General features: G+C 47.5%; 1 protein-coding gene across 1 annotated transcript; it reads left to right on the top strand.

Moving 5' to 3' along the window:
• The first annotated feature begins 568 nt into the window (after window positions 1-568).
• On the top strand, window positions 569-5,608 carry LOC119382434 (coiled-coil domain-containing protein 134). The gene is made up of 6 exons (XM_037650134.2): window positions 569-833; window positions 985-1,106; window positions 1,172-1,256; window positions 1,326-1,504; window positions 4,879-4,950; window positions 5,458-5,608. The coding sequence occupies exons 1-6, from the start codon at window positions 734-736 to the stop codon at window positions 5,548-5,550; spliced, it is 651 nt and encodes a 216-aa protein (XP_037506062.1). The 5' UTR covers window positions 569-733; the 3' UTR covers window positions 5,551-5,608.
• Window positions 5,609-14,827: the final 9,219 nt, after the last annotated feature.

The following is a 14,827-nucleotide window of genomic DNA, read 5'->3' as shown; positions in this document are numbered from 1 at the left end:
ATGAAAAGAGACCACCCCTCTTGTTTTTTTTTTTTTTTTTTTTGAACCGGGCCCTTAGCACTGTTAATCCGGCCCTGCTCGCTTGCGTAGCCTTTTCTCGAAAGCTGAGCGCTCTACGCTTTCATATGAAGACTGCAATGTCACGCTGATATAAGCGCCCAGCGCGCGTCGATTACACAAGTAAAGGCAGGCTGTGGGACAGAATTAAAAAAAATTGTACTTTATCACCGTAGCGTACTCGCCCGAGCGGCAACCCTTCGGCACTTTCGAATAATTCTGCAGAACGCTTCGGTTGCAACAACCGCCGGGAGATGGGTACTATCCTACAGTAGTTCGACACGGTCGGAGCGTGCCCTTTTGCCGATGCAAATGCTCTTTGCGCTTGCCCAGTGGTCAGAGGGACGGTCGGTCCGCGTTATCAACTGGATCAGCCGGAGAAGAATGCGCAACTCATCGCTTCGCGTTAAAAACACGGGTTGTCTGTCCTGACGTCACACCACCACCGCGTAAGTTTAAATATCGAAACCGAAACTGACCGTTGACAACGTTGCACAAAAATGGCGGAAGCCGCGTCCCGTGAAAGCTTTGCCATTCTATGCGGCATGATCGAGTATGTCAACAAAACACGTGGTTGTGCCGCTGCGGCTGTTGCGATGTGCGCTTTTCGAACGTCGCTGAATTTTTGCGTTGACCTGAGCTATTTATTGTACAGATAAGTGTTTAGGTGATCACCATGAGCGCCGACCGAGTCTTCAGATTGCTGCTGGCAGCTACTGTGCTCGTAGTTGGCTTTACGCAAGACTCAAGAGAGAATGTACTACATGTCCAACAATGTATCCTTGGCGTTTAATAGATCCACGTCATCATTCCTCCAAAGTTAATTTTTCTGGCTTATTTTGCTCTGTGGCTATTCGCATTTAAATGCGACACACCGGTAGGTATGCGAAGAGCAGACTTGATTTTGTTTTCTTAACCGGATTTCAGATCGAAAAATGTTCAAGATGCGTCGCGCCGAGCGTCTTGAAGCAGTGAAGAGTATATTGAAGCTAGACAATTTTGAAAAGCAAGCCAAACTAGTCAACATTGTGTTGGACAAAATTAATGAGGTGAACTCTCGTTATCTCGTCAAAGTAGTATTCTGTTTTACGCTGAGGTACCGCTGTTTTGTCAGGTGCTTACGACGTCCAAGTTGAAACTTGAGAGTTCGGACTACATTCCTGGCGGCGCCTTCCCAGAGGACGAAAGTACGAGAGACGGTGAGTTTTAACTGGCTTGATTATGTTTGCTTCTTGTGTTTATGACTAGAAATGGAGTCTTCGTTTCAGCATTGTCCCAAGTGTTGGAGAACACGGCCTTCTTTGGGGAAATAATCCTTCGACTGCCAAACATAGCTCATGCTGTGTTGAACATGAACAAGGCCGGCGCTGTGGTACTCAATTGGGCCATTGGTTTTTCAAACTCCACGGAACTCTATGATGAAACCACAACCAAACTGATCAATCTGGTAAGCTTTCTGCAGAGTTCCTCGCGTCACAAATTTCGGATAACATCATGTTCATACTGCTATTGTGCGCATCTAAAGTGGTTCGTTTCGCCGAACATGCACTGCCGATCTTGCGGAAGCGTCAAGTTATAGATTAACCCCTGTGAGCTGACAGTGCACGCCTGTTGCTCTTGCAACAAATGGTGCATGCTTAGTGTTTGAGACAGTGTTCCTTTTCCACTGTTATTGAAGGAGGCAGAGTGCAGCAAAAGTGCTTGGCATGAATAATCTGCATACACTGCATGTGTTATTCATTTATTCTGTGCATGGCAGCCATTCATTTTTGTCTGTTGACATTATCTTGTTCACTGAGAACGGATCTGTGTCACGTGACAAATCAAATACCTTATCAAACCTGGTGCGTGTTTTCATTTAAGTGCAGTGCAGTGGGACCTCAGGCCATGTGCACACTTGGTGAAATGAAAGTGGTTGCAACTGGAGGTTAAAAATCTATGCACAAAAGTCTGTACGTGTACACTTGTTAGGCCACACAAGTTCTCTTGTGTAATATCTCAGCAATGTGCTGCAGACAGCTCGTGTGCTCTATGCAGCAGTGTATGGCAGGGTGCAGCAGGTATCTGAGAACAGTCATTGTGCCCTAGCTGCTAGTGAAACTTGGGAATCTGTCTTGATTTCGCTTCCACAGTGCTTGTATGTTGTCTGCTTAGTATTTCCATGTATGAGGCAAATGGCATACTAATTCATTGCACTAGCTGCCATATTCTAATGATTTGGAAATTGCAACGTTTCTACATTTGGCTTTGCAGCAGGCGTGGAGATCTTCCGACACTCATGTTTTATGATCTGTCATGGTATTTGTAAGAAGTGATTGTTGTATCATGTGGTCCCATTTCATTTGTCAAGAGTCTGTGTTGCTACGTGTATGAAAAGCTAGAAATGCTGGCGAAGCGTCGAACAGAGCAAGTCGCCTAGGAATAGCCATAAGCTTACGAGACTATTCATACATGACTATAATCATGCCAAAATGTTCACCCTAAAGATTTCATGATTACTTCACAGTGGAGATGTAACCTCCTTACTGGACATCATGTATGAGGCGTCATTCTCCGACAGGTGGCCTCAGAACACAAAGTGAACCTTAAAAATCAGCTGTTGTAGACATAATGACCAATTTTTTATAACTAGCCCGCTTTTAAGATGTGTAGATGCTGTTGGGGCAGAACTGAGGTTCTAATTGGAGTTAATGGATGCCAAGGGCATAGCTAGGATCTTATTTTTGGGGTGGGTCCTGATCTGACCCCCTCTGCCTGTGCATGTATGCTGTGGGACTAGTCACCAAAGGGGTGTCAAGAAGAAAGTGAGTGGTGCATGGCACGTGTGGGGGCAGCCCGGCCTGGACGGACACTGCTGGGTGTGGCAGGCCCAGAGTGACTGCAGGCTGTGATTGCAGAGATGTGGCTGTCTCACACACACACACCTACAACAAGGAACCCCGGCTACATTCAGTGGGGGAAGCCACATTGCCCATTCCGCAACATGTGGGTAACTGTCACCCGAGCTTTGTGTGACCTTTTCTAGCCAAGCGAGCTGGTGACCGTGCTGGGCACCGGAGAAGCAAAGGCAAGTGGCTGCATGGGTTCTCCCACAGTTCACGCAGAAAAATGCATGAGTTCTGTTGACAAGCAAGGGTGACGTCACGACGCAGCAAACATATAAAATCGTCTCAGCCAAGGAGATGTGCAATGGTGACATCAAGACTTTGCAAAAGCATACTTTAGCCAAGATGTGTAAAAACGATGAAAAGAAGGCTCAGAAGACACGCTCAAGAAGAAGGTTCTAACGATGGACCACCAAGTCAAGAAAGAGAACGGTGAATTGGACGAGTACGAGGAGGGTGCCGATGATGACAACGATGCCGTTCTCATTGACCTGATCAAGGACATCAGTAGGTCATCCTTTACAAGCACCACCTCTGACATCCTGATGTGGCTTCTGGTGTCACTGTTGGGTGTATCCTGGAGCACCTGCTCCGCCCTTCCATATACTGCACATGTGAGTTGGCTGGCTCACTGCGGTCATATGCCTGTGAGCAGGTAGCTACACCCACTGGCTGCCTCCTAGGTGCACTTGTCGTGGGGAGGGTGACCAGGCAGTTTCCTGTGCCCTGGAATTGTCCTACCTGACCTCAAAAGGTTTAGGACCTACAGGATCCTGGAAGATCTCAAACCTGAAGCAATGCTACCTAATCTGCTGCATATTGCCTGGTGTGCTGACCAATTTGCCTGTAAGGTTTAGGAGTAGTGGGCCCCTGCCAAACCTTGCTGTCTCGGACGTTCCATGCCTTGCGGAATCCTTGTTCCATGCACCAGCTCCCAAGGTTTCATTGCTGGTTGGGGGTGCCGCACTATTGCTGCAGGTCATTGCCACCATCTCCGCAGAGAAAGGGACATTGTGGGAATGGCTGCCAAAGGGGCGTCGGGAAGAGGATATAACGCAGTGTGCATGCTGGACATAGGTAGGCACTGTAAGAGAATATTCACTCACCCCGATTTTTTCCGCCTTCGCACTCACTCACACCTACTCACACTCATAGGCACTCACTCACGTTCATACTCACATCTACTTACACTCATAGGCACTCATTCACGTTCCTGCTCACGCCTACTCACACTTATAGGCACTCACTCACGTTCATACTCACGTCTACTCGCACTCATACGCACTCACTCGCGTTCGTACTCACGGCTACTCACACACATAGACACTCACTCACGTTCATACTCACACCTACTCACACTTAGGCAGTCACTCACTTTCATACTCACGCCTACTCACACTCAGGCACTCACGTTCATACTCACGTCTACTCACACTCATGAGTACTCACGTTCACACTCACGTCTCCTCACACTTATGAGTACTCACTCACGTTCGTACTCACTTCTACTCACACTCATGAGTACTCACTCACGTTTACTCTCACCTCTACTCACACCCCTCGTCACTCACGCATACTCACACTCACAATGTTCAAATGAGTGTGAGTGAGTGTACTCATGAGTTTAAATGCCAAAATATGATGCTGGATGGTGCTAAGCATGGCAGGTGCCCTGGGGTGACTGCAGGCTGAGATTGCGGGGATGTGGCTGTCTTCCACACTATGAAGTATATGTACAAACTAAATGTTTCAGGTATGGGAGGGCCCCTGCTGGCTTTGCCTGTGTTGGATGTAGCTTCATTAAATGAAACGTCACTAGGATGGAGTTCATGAGTTATGTGTTCAAACTTGTAAAAGAGCAGTAACACATTCTTCACCCATGTTTTTATTCTCATGAAGCTGGAACATTGTAGCAAGTTCAGTGTTGTTGATGCAGGTTGCTCAGGAACTGGGCTTGGTTGAGAGGGACCCCAATTATCATAACCCGTATGCAGTAAAGCAAGCCAAAGTGAGTATAAGGTCTTTGAATGCGTATCGTTCACACATAGCAGCCTTGTGCTGACTGTTCCTAGCACTAGGCAAGGTGCTGCAAGTGCTTTCTATGTCTTGCAGCATGCATGCAGTTGTGCCTGATTAAAAAACCGCTACCTTAGACAAACCGTCCTGTAACTGTTTTCTGCTACAGTCGTGACAATGAGTGCTATTCCATTCCACGCCTCACAAACTGGTCAGCTGTCACCGCGGGAAATCTAATTATTAAACGGACTGACAACCCGCCAGAATGTGCCAGAAAACACTTTATGGAATTTTCTCGGTGGCTGGTAGCTATTGTGACATCCTCTGTTTATGCTGTGGTGTCATGCTAATAACCATTCAGACTAGTCCTTCTTCCTCTGGAAGCCCTTATAATGTTCTAACCAAATTAATGTCCAAAATATGGCACTTTCATGAAATGCTACAGCCCCGTATGCTTTCTGTGGCCCCTCACAGTGGATCTAAAAATGTCTCTCATTAGAGCGAGTCTCCGGTGCCACCAACAGAGCCAGTGCCCAAAAAGAAGAAAAAGAAGATCCAGCGAGGCCCACGGCTAAGTCGAGCAGAGCTGTGATTGCGTAGCTTGGTGAGCAGCCCTGTTCGTGTTTGTGATATTTTGTTACATCGACTGCCACCCATCTTATCAATAATTGCTCACACAGCATTTGCAGCGATAAAACATACTTTTTGAAAGTGCACATCGCCTCATTTAGCACAGCGCAGCTGTGCGAACCTTTTCAGAATCTACACCTTGTTTTTGCGAAATGCAGAAGGCCACGTTAGCTCAGCTACTTCCTTTTTTATCCCTGCTTTGTGGCTTGTAACTTGTCACCAATAGTGTTTGTTTTGGAGCCCATTTGATAGCTGCTTCTGCTATATTTATTGTGTTGTAAAGCCATTCAATTGACGGTGGGAATGTTAAGCCATCCACGAGGCACAGTGAGTGTAGGTGCAATGCCATCTAATGAATTGGTTGACTTATGTGTGGTTTGAACTTCTTGCATTAGTTGTTCAATAGGGCCATTTGAATCAAACACAAATATTTCAGAAAAAGCAACCTGTCGAACAATCTAGAAATGTGCATTTAAAAAAAAAATGTCATGGTCAGATTAGCACCAAATGCTTGTTTACGTATTTTGATACATGTTAATGCCATCATGTCAAGTAAAGTGTAAAGATTGCAGCTGACAGCATACAAAAACACGGGCAAACCTTTGTTTGTGTGTCCACCTCGGCTGCAGGATGTCGGGGGTTTAAACTCGTTGGTTCTCCCACGACACTGCTGTCTTTAGGGGTGAACTGTTCTGGGGAATGCATCACGTGCCTTGTTCCTTGCATCTGCTGCCGAAGGCTGTAGGTGCGTGATCAGCACAAAAGCATGTTAATATGTGAAAGCCCCGCACCGACAGCAAATGTTATCCGAAAGCAGAGAGAGGCGCAAAGCATATTTACAATGTATTTAGACTGAGCGCGGACAAGGTGGCTTAGAGCAAAATCACGTTGTCTGTCCTAATGCCGCTCTTTGTCCTTTTAGTATGAGATATAGTAATGTAGCAATATTTACACTTGAAGCCACTACAACGATCCCAGATATAACAATCTATCGGTTATAATGACCATATTTCGTTGCACAAACAATTTTCCTATGCTACCCATTGATGGTGCGTCCAGATACAATGAACATTTTTCCAAGCGTCCTACCTTTACTACGAATACTTAAGACATGGTCGTGGTAAGACTATGGAGCATATAAAGGGAAAAAAAAAGATTATAGTAACATTGCCACCATGGTGTTTAAACCAAGTTTGGTAGCTTGTGATCCTCACGGCTTCGCAGCCCCTCTCCTCTTCCTCCATGCCTGATTCTGGCAAAACTGCTGCCAGTGTGCATGGAACGAAGCACTTGATCAATGCCCTCATACGGTGGAGAAACGGCGTGACCTCATCTCGCAGTTATTAGGACAAGACACTGAACGCGACTACATCAGCCATCATTTCTGGCAGTGTCTGCACAAAGAACTCACTTTGAGCTGCTGTTTCTTTCGCTAATGCCCCACACTAGTACCTCACTTTAGTCTCTCACCGGCGCTGGCCTTGGCCGAGCTTGACAGTCACATTCATCCAGGGAGGCATAGAGCTTTTGCTCTAAAATTTCCTTCAAAAGCATGAGGGCAGCTCGTGCGTGCAGTGCTTCAGTTTAATTGCGACCAAGATCTCGTAGATCGGCGAGCACCACGCGCAGATTTCACATGCTGCGAGCGAGGTCACTCAAGTTCTGGGCATTTCTGCAGGAGCAAAATGGCAGCTAGGAAAAAAAAGGAGGGAACATGAAGCTTGGCAGTCAGCTTTCGCACAGAAACATTTCTGACACTGTTAGCCGTAGCTGTCTACGACGAACGAAACAATACCTTGGAACGCAAGAAGCGATAACGACGGAAACTTTTTGACGCCATGATAGCTAACTATGCCCCTGAGCTGGCACATAGAATGGATGATATATTTAAAATACTGCACACTGCACAAGAAAAATAATTGCATATTTGAAATCTGCACACAAATATATACATAAACTTGGCAACTTTCATCTCAACCAATAAAAAAATTTTACACATACTTTCCAGACGTTGCTTTGTAGAAATGGAAGCAGCTCACTCTTGCCAGGTTGAGTGGCGCAGGCACCGAGAAACCTTGCTGCACTGACAGCAAACGTACTGCACGCGTTTGTTTGGCCCCAACGCAGACACCTCGCCTCATCGAGCTGGACAACCAGAGCATGGTGGGGAGTTGTAGTGCACGTCAAAGCTCACCGTCTCGTCATCGCCGCATTGACTCAAAATGCTACGCGCTGCACCTGTGCACGGTCTTTCGAACATGGGACTTCTCCGGCACAACAGCTAGACAGTGTCACAAGCCGAAGAACTTAACTTACGGAGAGTATGACATTTTGAAAAAAGTCAGAAAGAGGAAGGGCTTCACTATTATAAAACCTGCGGACGAGGGTGCTACCGTAAAAACCGGTATATAGGTCGACCCCCTGACTTCGACTACTAAAAATCGAAAAAAAGAAAGTACATGGAATGGCCAAAGTACCAGAAGGCGCCTTTACCATGAAACAATCGCAGTTTCAAATGGTGCACAGTAAAAATGCTATTTATATACACGTGTCTTTACACACAAGTTCCACATGGCAGAAGGCCAAAAGCTGGGCTTCGTAAAACGTCACAACCGTCTTGACAACTTTAATTTTGATGCACTCTGAGGTCACCGGTAGCAATCGCGACACGAGCATGGCTCCTGGATAAACTCTGCAACCTTCGTTTCCAGCTCTAGATACGCTGCAGTCTGGCACCGAAACATAGTTTTCCTTCTGATCGCTGTGTGTCATTATGTGATCCTTTAGCATGAGCCAGTAGCGAATGCGTCTGTGGTGCACTCGATCTGCCCGCTGATCATAGCCACATGTGCCGCTGTAACCAGAGCTGCCGGCATCACAGGGAGCAACAAAGAAAGAGTATCCGGCGAGATTGGAGCAGCGAGAACACACGTGCAAAGATAAACTTTCAGTTATAGATGTCAGACTCTGCCCAGGCGGCGCTGTGAAAAACACCGCCACCAGCGCCCTCATCGCAGCCCTGGCACTAACTGGGTAGTGCAAAGAGAGCCGTCCGCAAGCGAATGTGCATAGGCCACAATATATCCCTCCTCTTTCGTTGGTGTCGAGGCGCCGTTTCCTGAAAACCAAGGACCTGGAAAGCTTCTTCCGCCAATCCACGCTTCAGAAACAAAGGAAGCTGATCAAAGCGAACTGCGAGTGCAATGCAAAATAAGTTTTAGTTATTCCCGCGCGCTGCAACTCGGAAGTACAAGCGAGCATCGTACGACATCGAGTTCGAGGCAAACCATCCGACATCCGTTCTCTAGCGCCTAAATGCGTTAAAATCGGGTATATACTTAAAGGGACCGACAAATGATTTTTCTCGACCCAGTTTTTTACGGCGCGACAGAAAGCTTACCCTTCGTAGCGGTTGTAGCTGCAGTGGTTTATCCTAAAAGCACGTAGTTATTTTATAAGCTGTATTTTTCAATCTGAAAGGCTCCAAACATGCATGAAGGCTTGCTCCAGCAACGCTGAGAATTGATAGCGATGCCGCTAGCCCTTGTGAGAGCTGTCGTTGTTCTGCTTTCGCAGGAGTTACTGCAGCTGTGCTTAACCACCTTTATTTTGAGCTTTCCTACCATTTTCGAAAATAGCAAGCTGTTACAATGAGATGATGTGGCTTTATACACCTTCTCGGTATTTGTACAGCGTTGTGTGCGCCTGCGCCCAAGGTTGCCTGCGCCTGTGTCATGGATGGCTTGTCCCCGCATGGGATCATTATGCCAAGCGAAGGCAGCGCCACTTTGTTGCATACAACTAACGCAGGCCTATATGTACATTTTTATAGAGTAATGTTCTTTAATATCAAGAAATGAACAATATTTCAGTACTAACAGAAAAGTAATAGAACGCATCACCAATCAATGGTCACGTGACCGGCTTCATCGGACCATTTATGATTTTGCCGCCAGAGGCGCCAAAGGCCCTTTTTCGCGACTTTCAATGAAGAAATAAAAATATAAATCCACCTTTCACGAGATAAACAGGGTTGGTTTGAGTCAATGTGACGGACAATCTTTCCATCAGTGCAGTCATCTCATTTCATGTTCTGGGCAGTTGTCGGTCCCTTTAATGCCACAGCGATAAAGTACATACACGATCAATTTACTTAGCTATGCATCTTACGATCAGTGGCACAAAACTCCGTTCATCAGGGACGAATGGCCCCGGCGATTTTCGCCTTTGCAGTTGCATTCTCCGTTAATTCATCTCTCGATTCCTGTGCATTGGACTGTTTTATTACGCATCCTCAAATGGTATCTTGATGGTCGTCTTCCGTTTGTGTGTACTGCAAATGGGGATACGTGCGTGTCCACTTTCGCGGGGTACAACCAAAGGCAAAACCGTGGCCTCCGAGATAACTACGGCAACCACGGAGGACACGGGCGAAACAAACCTGAAGGTGGTCACGACCAACATTCTGCGATTTACTTGTATGACGCACGTGTTAGCTAGTTAGAACCAGAACTCTAAGCCTTCAAAACGTACGTCCACGATGCTGTGTTGTGACGACCAACTCGTCGCGGTGTGCGTATCACGCGTCTTCAGTCTGCCTCTAGCTGCTCACTTCGTGTTACACGACAAGCACCGCGGTCAGAGCCTCTGCTGAGCTTCATAGTCAAGGTTACCACGGTTCTTCATCAGGTCTACGCAAAACAACAGCAGAGCAACATTATCACACTTTCTCATGCGACTGACTGTGGAGAACGCGGGTACTTCGCTTACCCAACACGCTCGCAACATCCCGTATCCAGCGCTCTCGCCTTTCTTCTTCGTACGACAACTATGGAAATCGGTAAAACTTAACGTTGTTATTCAGTCTTTTACGTCCGTGGCAATTCACAACGCAACAGTGCGTCTTTTGCGGCGTTTCTTTGTAGCGTGAGGAGGGGTCTCGTCTGCTGCTGTTTTCGCCGTGGTTCTGGCGAGTGATCCAGCAAGCACTTCCCAACGGTTCGGTGGCGCGTCCGACTAGCGGAGAGCAATTCACAGCTTTCGTTCTGAGTGTTAAATGCGCAAACACACGCGATATTAAGCTCAATCGTTGTTTTGCACTCGCTAGTTGCACCTGGTCCCATAGCAAAGTGTGCGAGGGAGTCGGTCTATGCACTACTCAATACTTCTCCGACAGGTGGCGCCACACGTCTTGGAAACTCCAGAGTCTGACGTCTATTGTTTGGGACTCACAGCTCCCTCTCGCATTCACGTGCGCTAGCATCCCAACACATCTTTCACACACTTAAGACCAGATTTCTTCGTGCCTTCGCGAACTCTATCGCTGTTTTCTTGAATGCTACGGTGAACTGTCGTCGGCCACCGGTTGAGAACAAGAAAAAAAGCACCTCGGAGCCCTAATAGATTCACATGAAGACAACAACAACACAAAATGAGGCCGCACAAGGCGGGTAGTAAAGAAAGTGACGCCGATGGTGGCGGTGGAAGCAGTGGAGACGGTGATGGTGATCATTATTGTTACCCTGCCCTTTGTAACAGGCGATCAAATAGGAAACCCGGATCTGGCACAAAAAAGTCTTCCAGTCACTGGTTTGATGTATTTGCGGCCAGATTTGTTCGGTCCTGCAGATAGTTCGCACACCTCCAGTGTTCCAATCCAGTGTTCGACCAGTGAACACCACCAACGCCTCCTCTAGAAACATGCCTGCGGCGTCGCTGGCTATCCCATTGTAGCCGTCCTGCCTTGAGTTGTGGTCGCTTGTCGAGAGATGGCGCCACGTTCTCCCCTATTGTTTTTAATGGAGCTGACGTAGTGTGACGTCGAGGGGGGTAATGTGCGCATGCGCAAATGTGTGTTGCAAGCGGCCACCGCAAGGATCGCCAGCTACTGCCCTCATTAGAAACGGTGAAGGAGGGAAAGGGTAGGGCAGGAGGTTTTTGGCTCACGCGGCAGGCATCTTTCTAGAGGAGGCGTTGACACCACCAAATGCGGGTGGCTAGAATGGGGACGTGTGAAAAGCGGCCGCGGAAGCCGGCCGATGCCGCAAGGGGCGCTGTACGCAGGGGCGCGTGGCGTTCAGCAGACAACGTACAGCGCAGCTCTGCTTACGCCCGACGAATATGGCTCGCGCTATTTCTTGCGTGAAACACTTTGCAGAGTTAATTCTTAGTTCTTTTTCCCTCAGTGATTGCACTAATACAGGGTAGACTTCTTCTCCTCATTTGAAAAACAGGGTTCGTACGCATTATCACGGTAGCAGGCTGCATAACGAGTAGCACTGCATGCGCCAGAGTAATATTGCTCGTGGCATTTCGCGCATGCCACTTTTAAGCACCCAGTTTGTTTTTTTTTTTTTTCGCTTGCGTCCTGCCGTTCTACCAATTGCAATTATGTATCACTGCAACTTATTCGAGTCATTTTTAGTGCTCATTCACATTGTTAGGGAATGTTGTCACCCTTTAAAATTGTGTTTTTTTTTTCAAAAAGAATTAATTTTTACTTTTGATGTTCTAAAAATGTACGGACATCCAGAATTGTGGTTCACAAAAAATTACGCCTCTATTTGGTTCTGTTCCAAAGTTATGGTCCTTTTTTTTTGTGACTACGCTCAAATTGAAAATGACATGTCTGGAAAAATAAGTTCTTGTTTTTCTCAAAACTTCATTTCCAGTAGGTTTTTGTTGCAAAAAGCTCATAGCTATTGAACAGATCAATAGGTGGTATTCACCCCCGAGCAACCCTGCGCTCCCACACCATAACCGCGCGGCATGCCGGGAAGCTCCTCCTCCCGGGTGTTCTGTGTCGCCATGCCTAATGCTGCGTCCCCTGTGTGTGCCTCTGCGTGATATTAAGTTCAGCCATTTTTTGCGCCCGCCATTCGATATCATGGTTAATTGAGCCGTATTTTGGTGCAGCAAACGCACAAAATCGAAGGGTGACACACGTGAGAACGCAAAACCGGTTAAATTTTATTCGTTGGCGAACACTATTTGCGGACGTTGGCGACACTATTTGCGGAGTGTAGCCTTACTCTTGAGGTTTCGGTGAAACGTTGTGACGAATGGTTCAGCCGCCTTCGCCGGGCTGAAAGGCTGTGTGGTAAGCGCCTGAGAGTGGTTTACCTACAAATGGAAACTCAGTTAAGTTCAGATTCTGACAGCTGTGTATCAAAAAGAAGGAAAGCCATTTAATCAGACGCGAACGAAGCACGAAAAAAGAAATCGCATTGACACAGTAAATGCATTCAGTTTCTGCCGCATTGCACTAAATCGCGAAGACGTCTGCGAAAAGCACGACACAGTAAAGTACTCAATGTTGGACTGTCCATATTTACACATGAGCAGTACATTGCGAGCTAAAATGAGACGCGCATGCTTTTGTTTTTCTCGCTAAAGTGGACTTCTGGCTGCGAGTTTTTGTACACTTGCACACATAACTTGTAACCGTGGTCTCGTGAAATAATTTAACGCCCTAGAGACGACTTTTCATCGCGATCGATCAAAGCTGTGGGTAGGCCAATCACGTCGAAATTTCAATCTCGTTCGCACTCGACTGCAATCGAAAGTACACCCCCGTGTAACGGTGCTTTTACATGCATTGCTTTGTAAGCGCTGTTAACCCTGCTGCTTCAACCAGGTTCGTAGAGAATCGCACTAACATCAGATTCTTTGGTAAACACGCCTTTCGCGCTTACAGCTGAAATATAAGTTAAACGGCGAAGATTGTCTTACCTTTGCGCGCACAACGACGCAGTCGCCGTAACTTTTCAGCGAGGGTTCCTGGACAAACCCACTCTTTCAAACATTTCTTGGCTTTAAGTTGCCCATGCGTCACAAAACTTGTAGCGTGCACCAAGTACTCCTTTATGTCTGAAAGTTCCACCTTCTGTACGAGCGTGATGAGGCTTCCTTGCTCGTCAGAATGAGTGGGTCAACGCCACCGCTGAGAGCCACTTAGTCCGCGTGTATCGCTGTTTCGCATCGGCGTCCAATTTCACAGCTTACACGCTCAAGCGAGCCGAGCGCTCATCGCCCATGGCTGCTGCAGCTTCTCAACCGGTAAATGTAACATTTTTAGAGCCAAATATGTTAAAGCAAGAGGAGTTTGCAGGAAATACAGCTTGTGGGCAGCAGACGGGGAATGCAACTAGGGTGATGCAACTGTCGGGACCGACGGCCTCCAAAATGGCGGCCACTCGGTTGCCAGCAGTGCTGGGCAGTATCGAAGATACATGTATCTTAGATACTATCTTAGATACTTTTTGGGTATTTTGTATCTGTATCAAGATACGTCTCGCAAGACGTGTATCAGTATATGTATTTCCGATACATTGAAGAATGTATCGTGTATCTTAAGATACAAGATACTGCGATCGCACAACTACCATGGGAACTAATACTCGCCCAGATCGCCGTATTAGTTCGGTTTTTACTCATCGGTCCGTAAAGGGGTATTCAGACGGGGGACAAATGCTCGGGGGGTAAAGGCGGAGCCTAGTGACGTCAGCTCGCGAGGAGAAGTCTCCACAAATGCCCCCCACTCACACGGATGAGGCAAACGGAGGGGGAGACCAGTGTTACTAGACTACTCTGGTGGCTTGCACCACCCGTTTGACGAGCTGCTGACGACGAGCTGCAGACGACCATCCAGCTGCAGACTGGACACCCACTGCCGCTCTCTGCAGGAGCAAGTGCAACAATGTGGCCAAACAAGAGCCCGAAATTCCGCCACATCCCCCACCGCAGGGGGATCGTTTGTCCTTTCGGGGAAAACGTCCCCGTCTCCTCCGAAGAGGCGCGGGGTGTCATGCCCACTCGCTAATCCGTGACGTCGCGGTCACGTGATACGCAATCCCCCCGTCTCCCCTGAGCATTCCTCCCCCGTCTGAATACCCCTTAAATCGTGGGGCTTGAAACGAGTGCTCATCCGGTGAAGGCTTCAACGGTTCCTTGGTTCCCACGAAGTCAGCTGAATGCGCTTCGCGAACGCATTTTAATGAGTCAAATCACACAGAACGAAAGCTAGTGCGTCGGCTGGCAGTGGCTCGAAATATTCACAGTGAAATGAAACAGCGCGAGACCCATCCGAATGCACCGCGAACCTTTACCTGTCGTTGCGCCGCCTCTGCCGCCGTATATTTTGAAATGAAGATAATGATGTCAATAGGCTGCTGACAACCACGGGTCAGCTGGAGCAAAAACGATCACAAAAGATTGGTGACGCGGTACTTGGCAAGGCA

The sequence above is a fragment of the Rhipicephalus sanguineus genome, chromosome 2, assembly GCF_013339695.2.
Source record: "Rhipicephalus sanguineus isolate Rsan-2018 chromosome 2, BIME_Rsan_1.4, whole genome shotgun sequence".
Lineage (NCBI taxonomy): Eukaryota > Metazoa > Arthropoda > Arachnida > Ixodida > Ixodidae > Rhipicephalus > Rhipicephalus sanguineus.
Note: the sequence above shows the minus strand (reverse complement) of the source record. Positions and strands in the feature narration are given on the sequence as shown.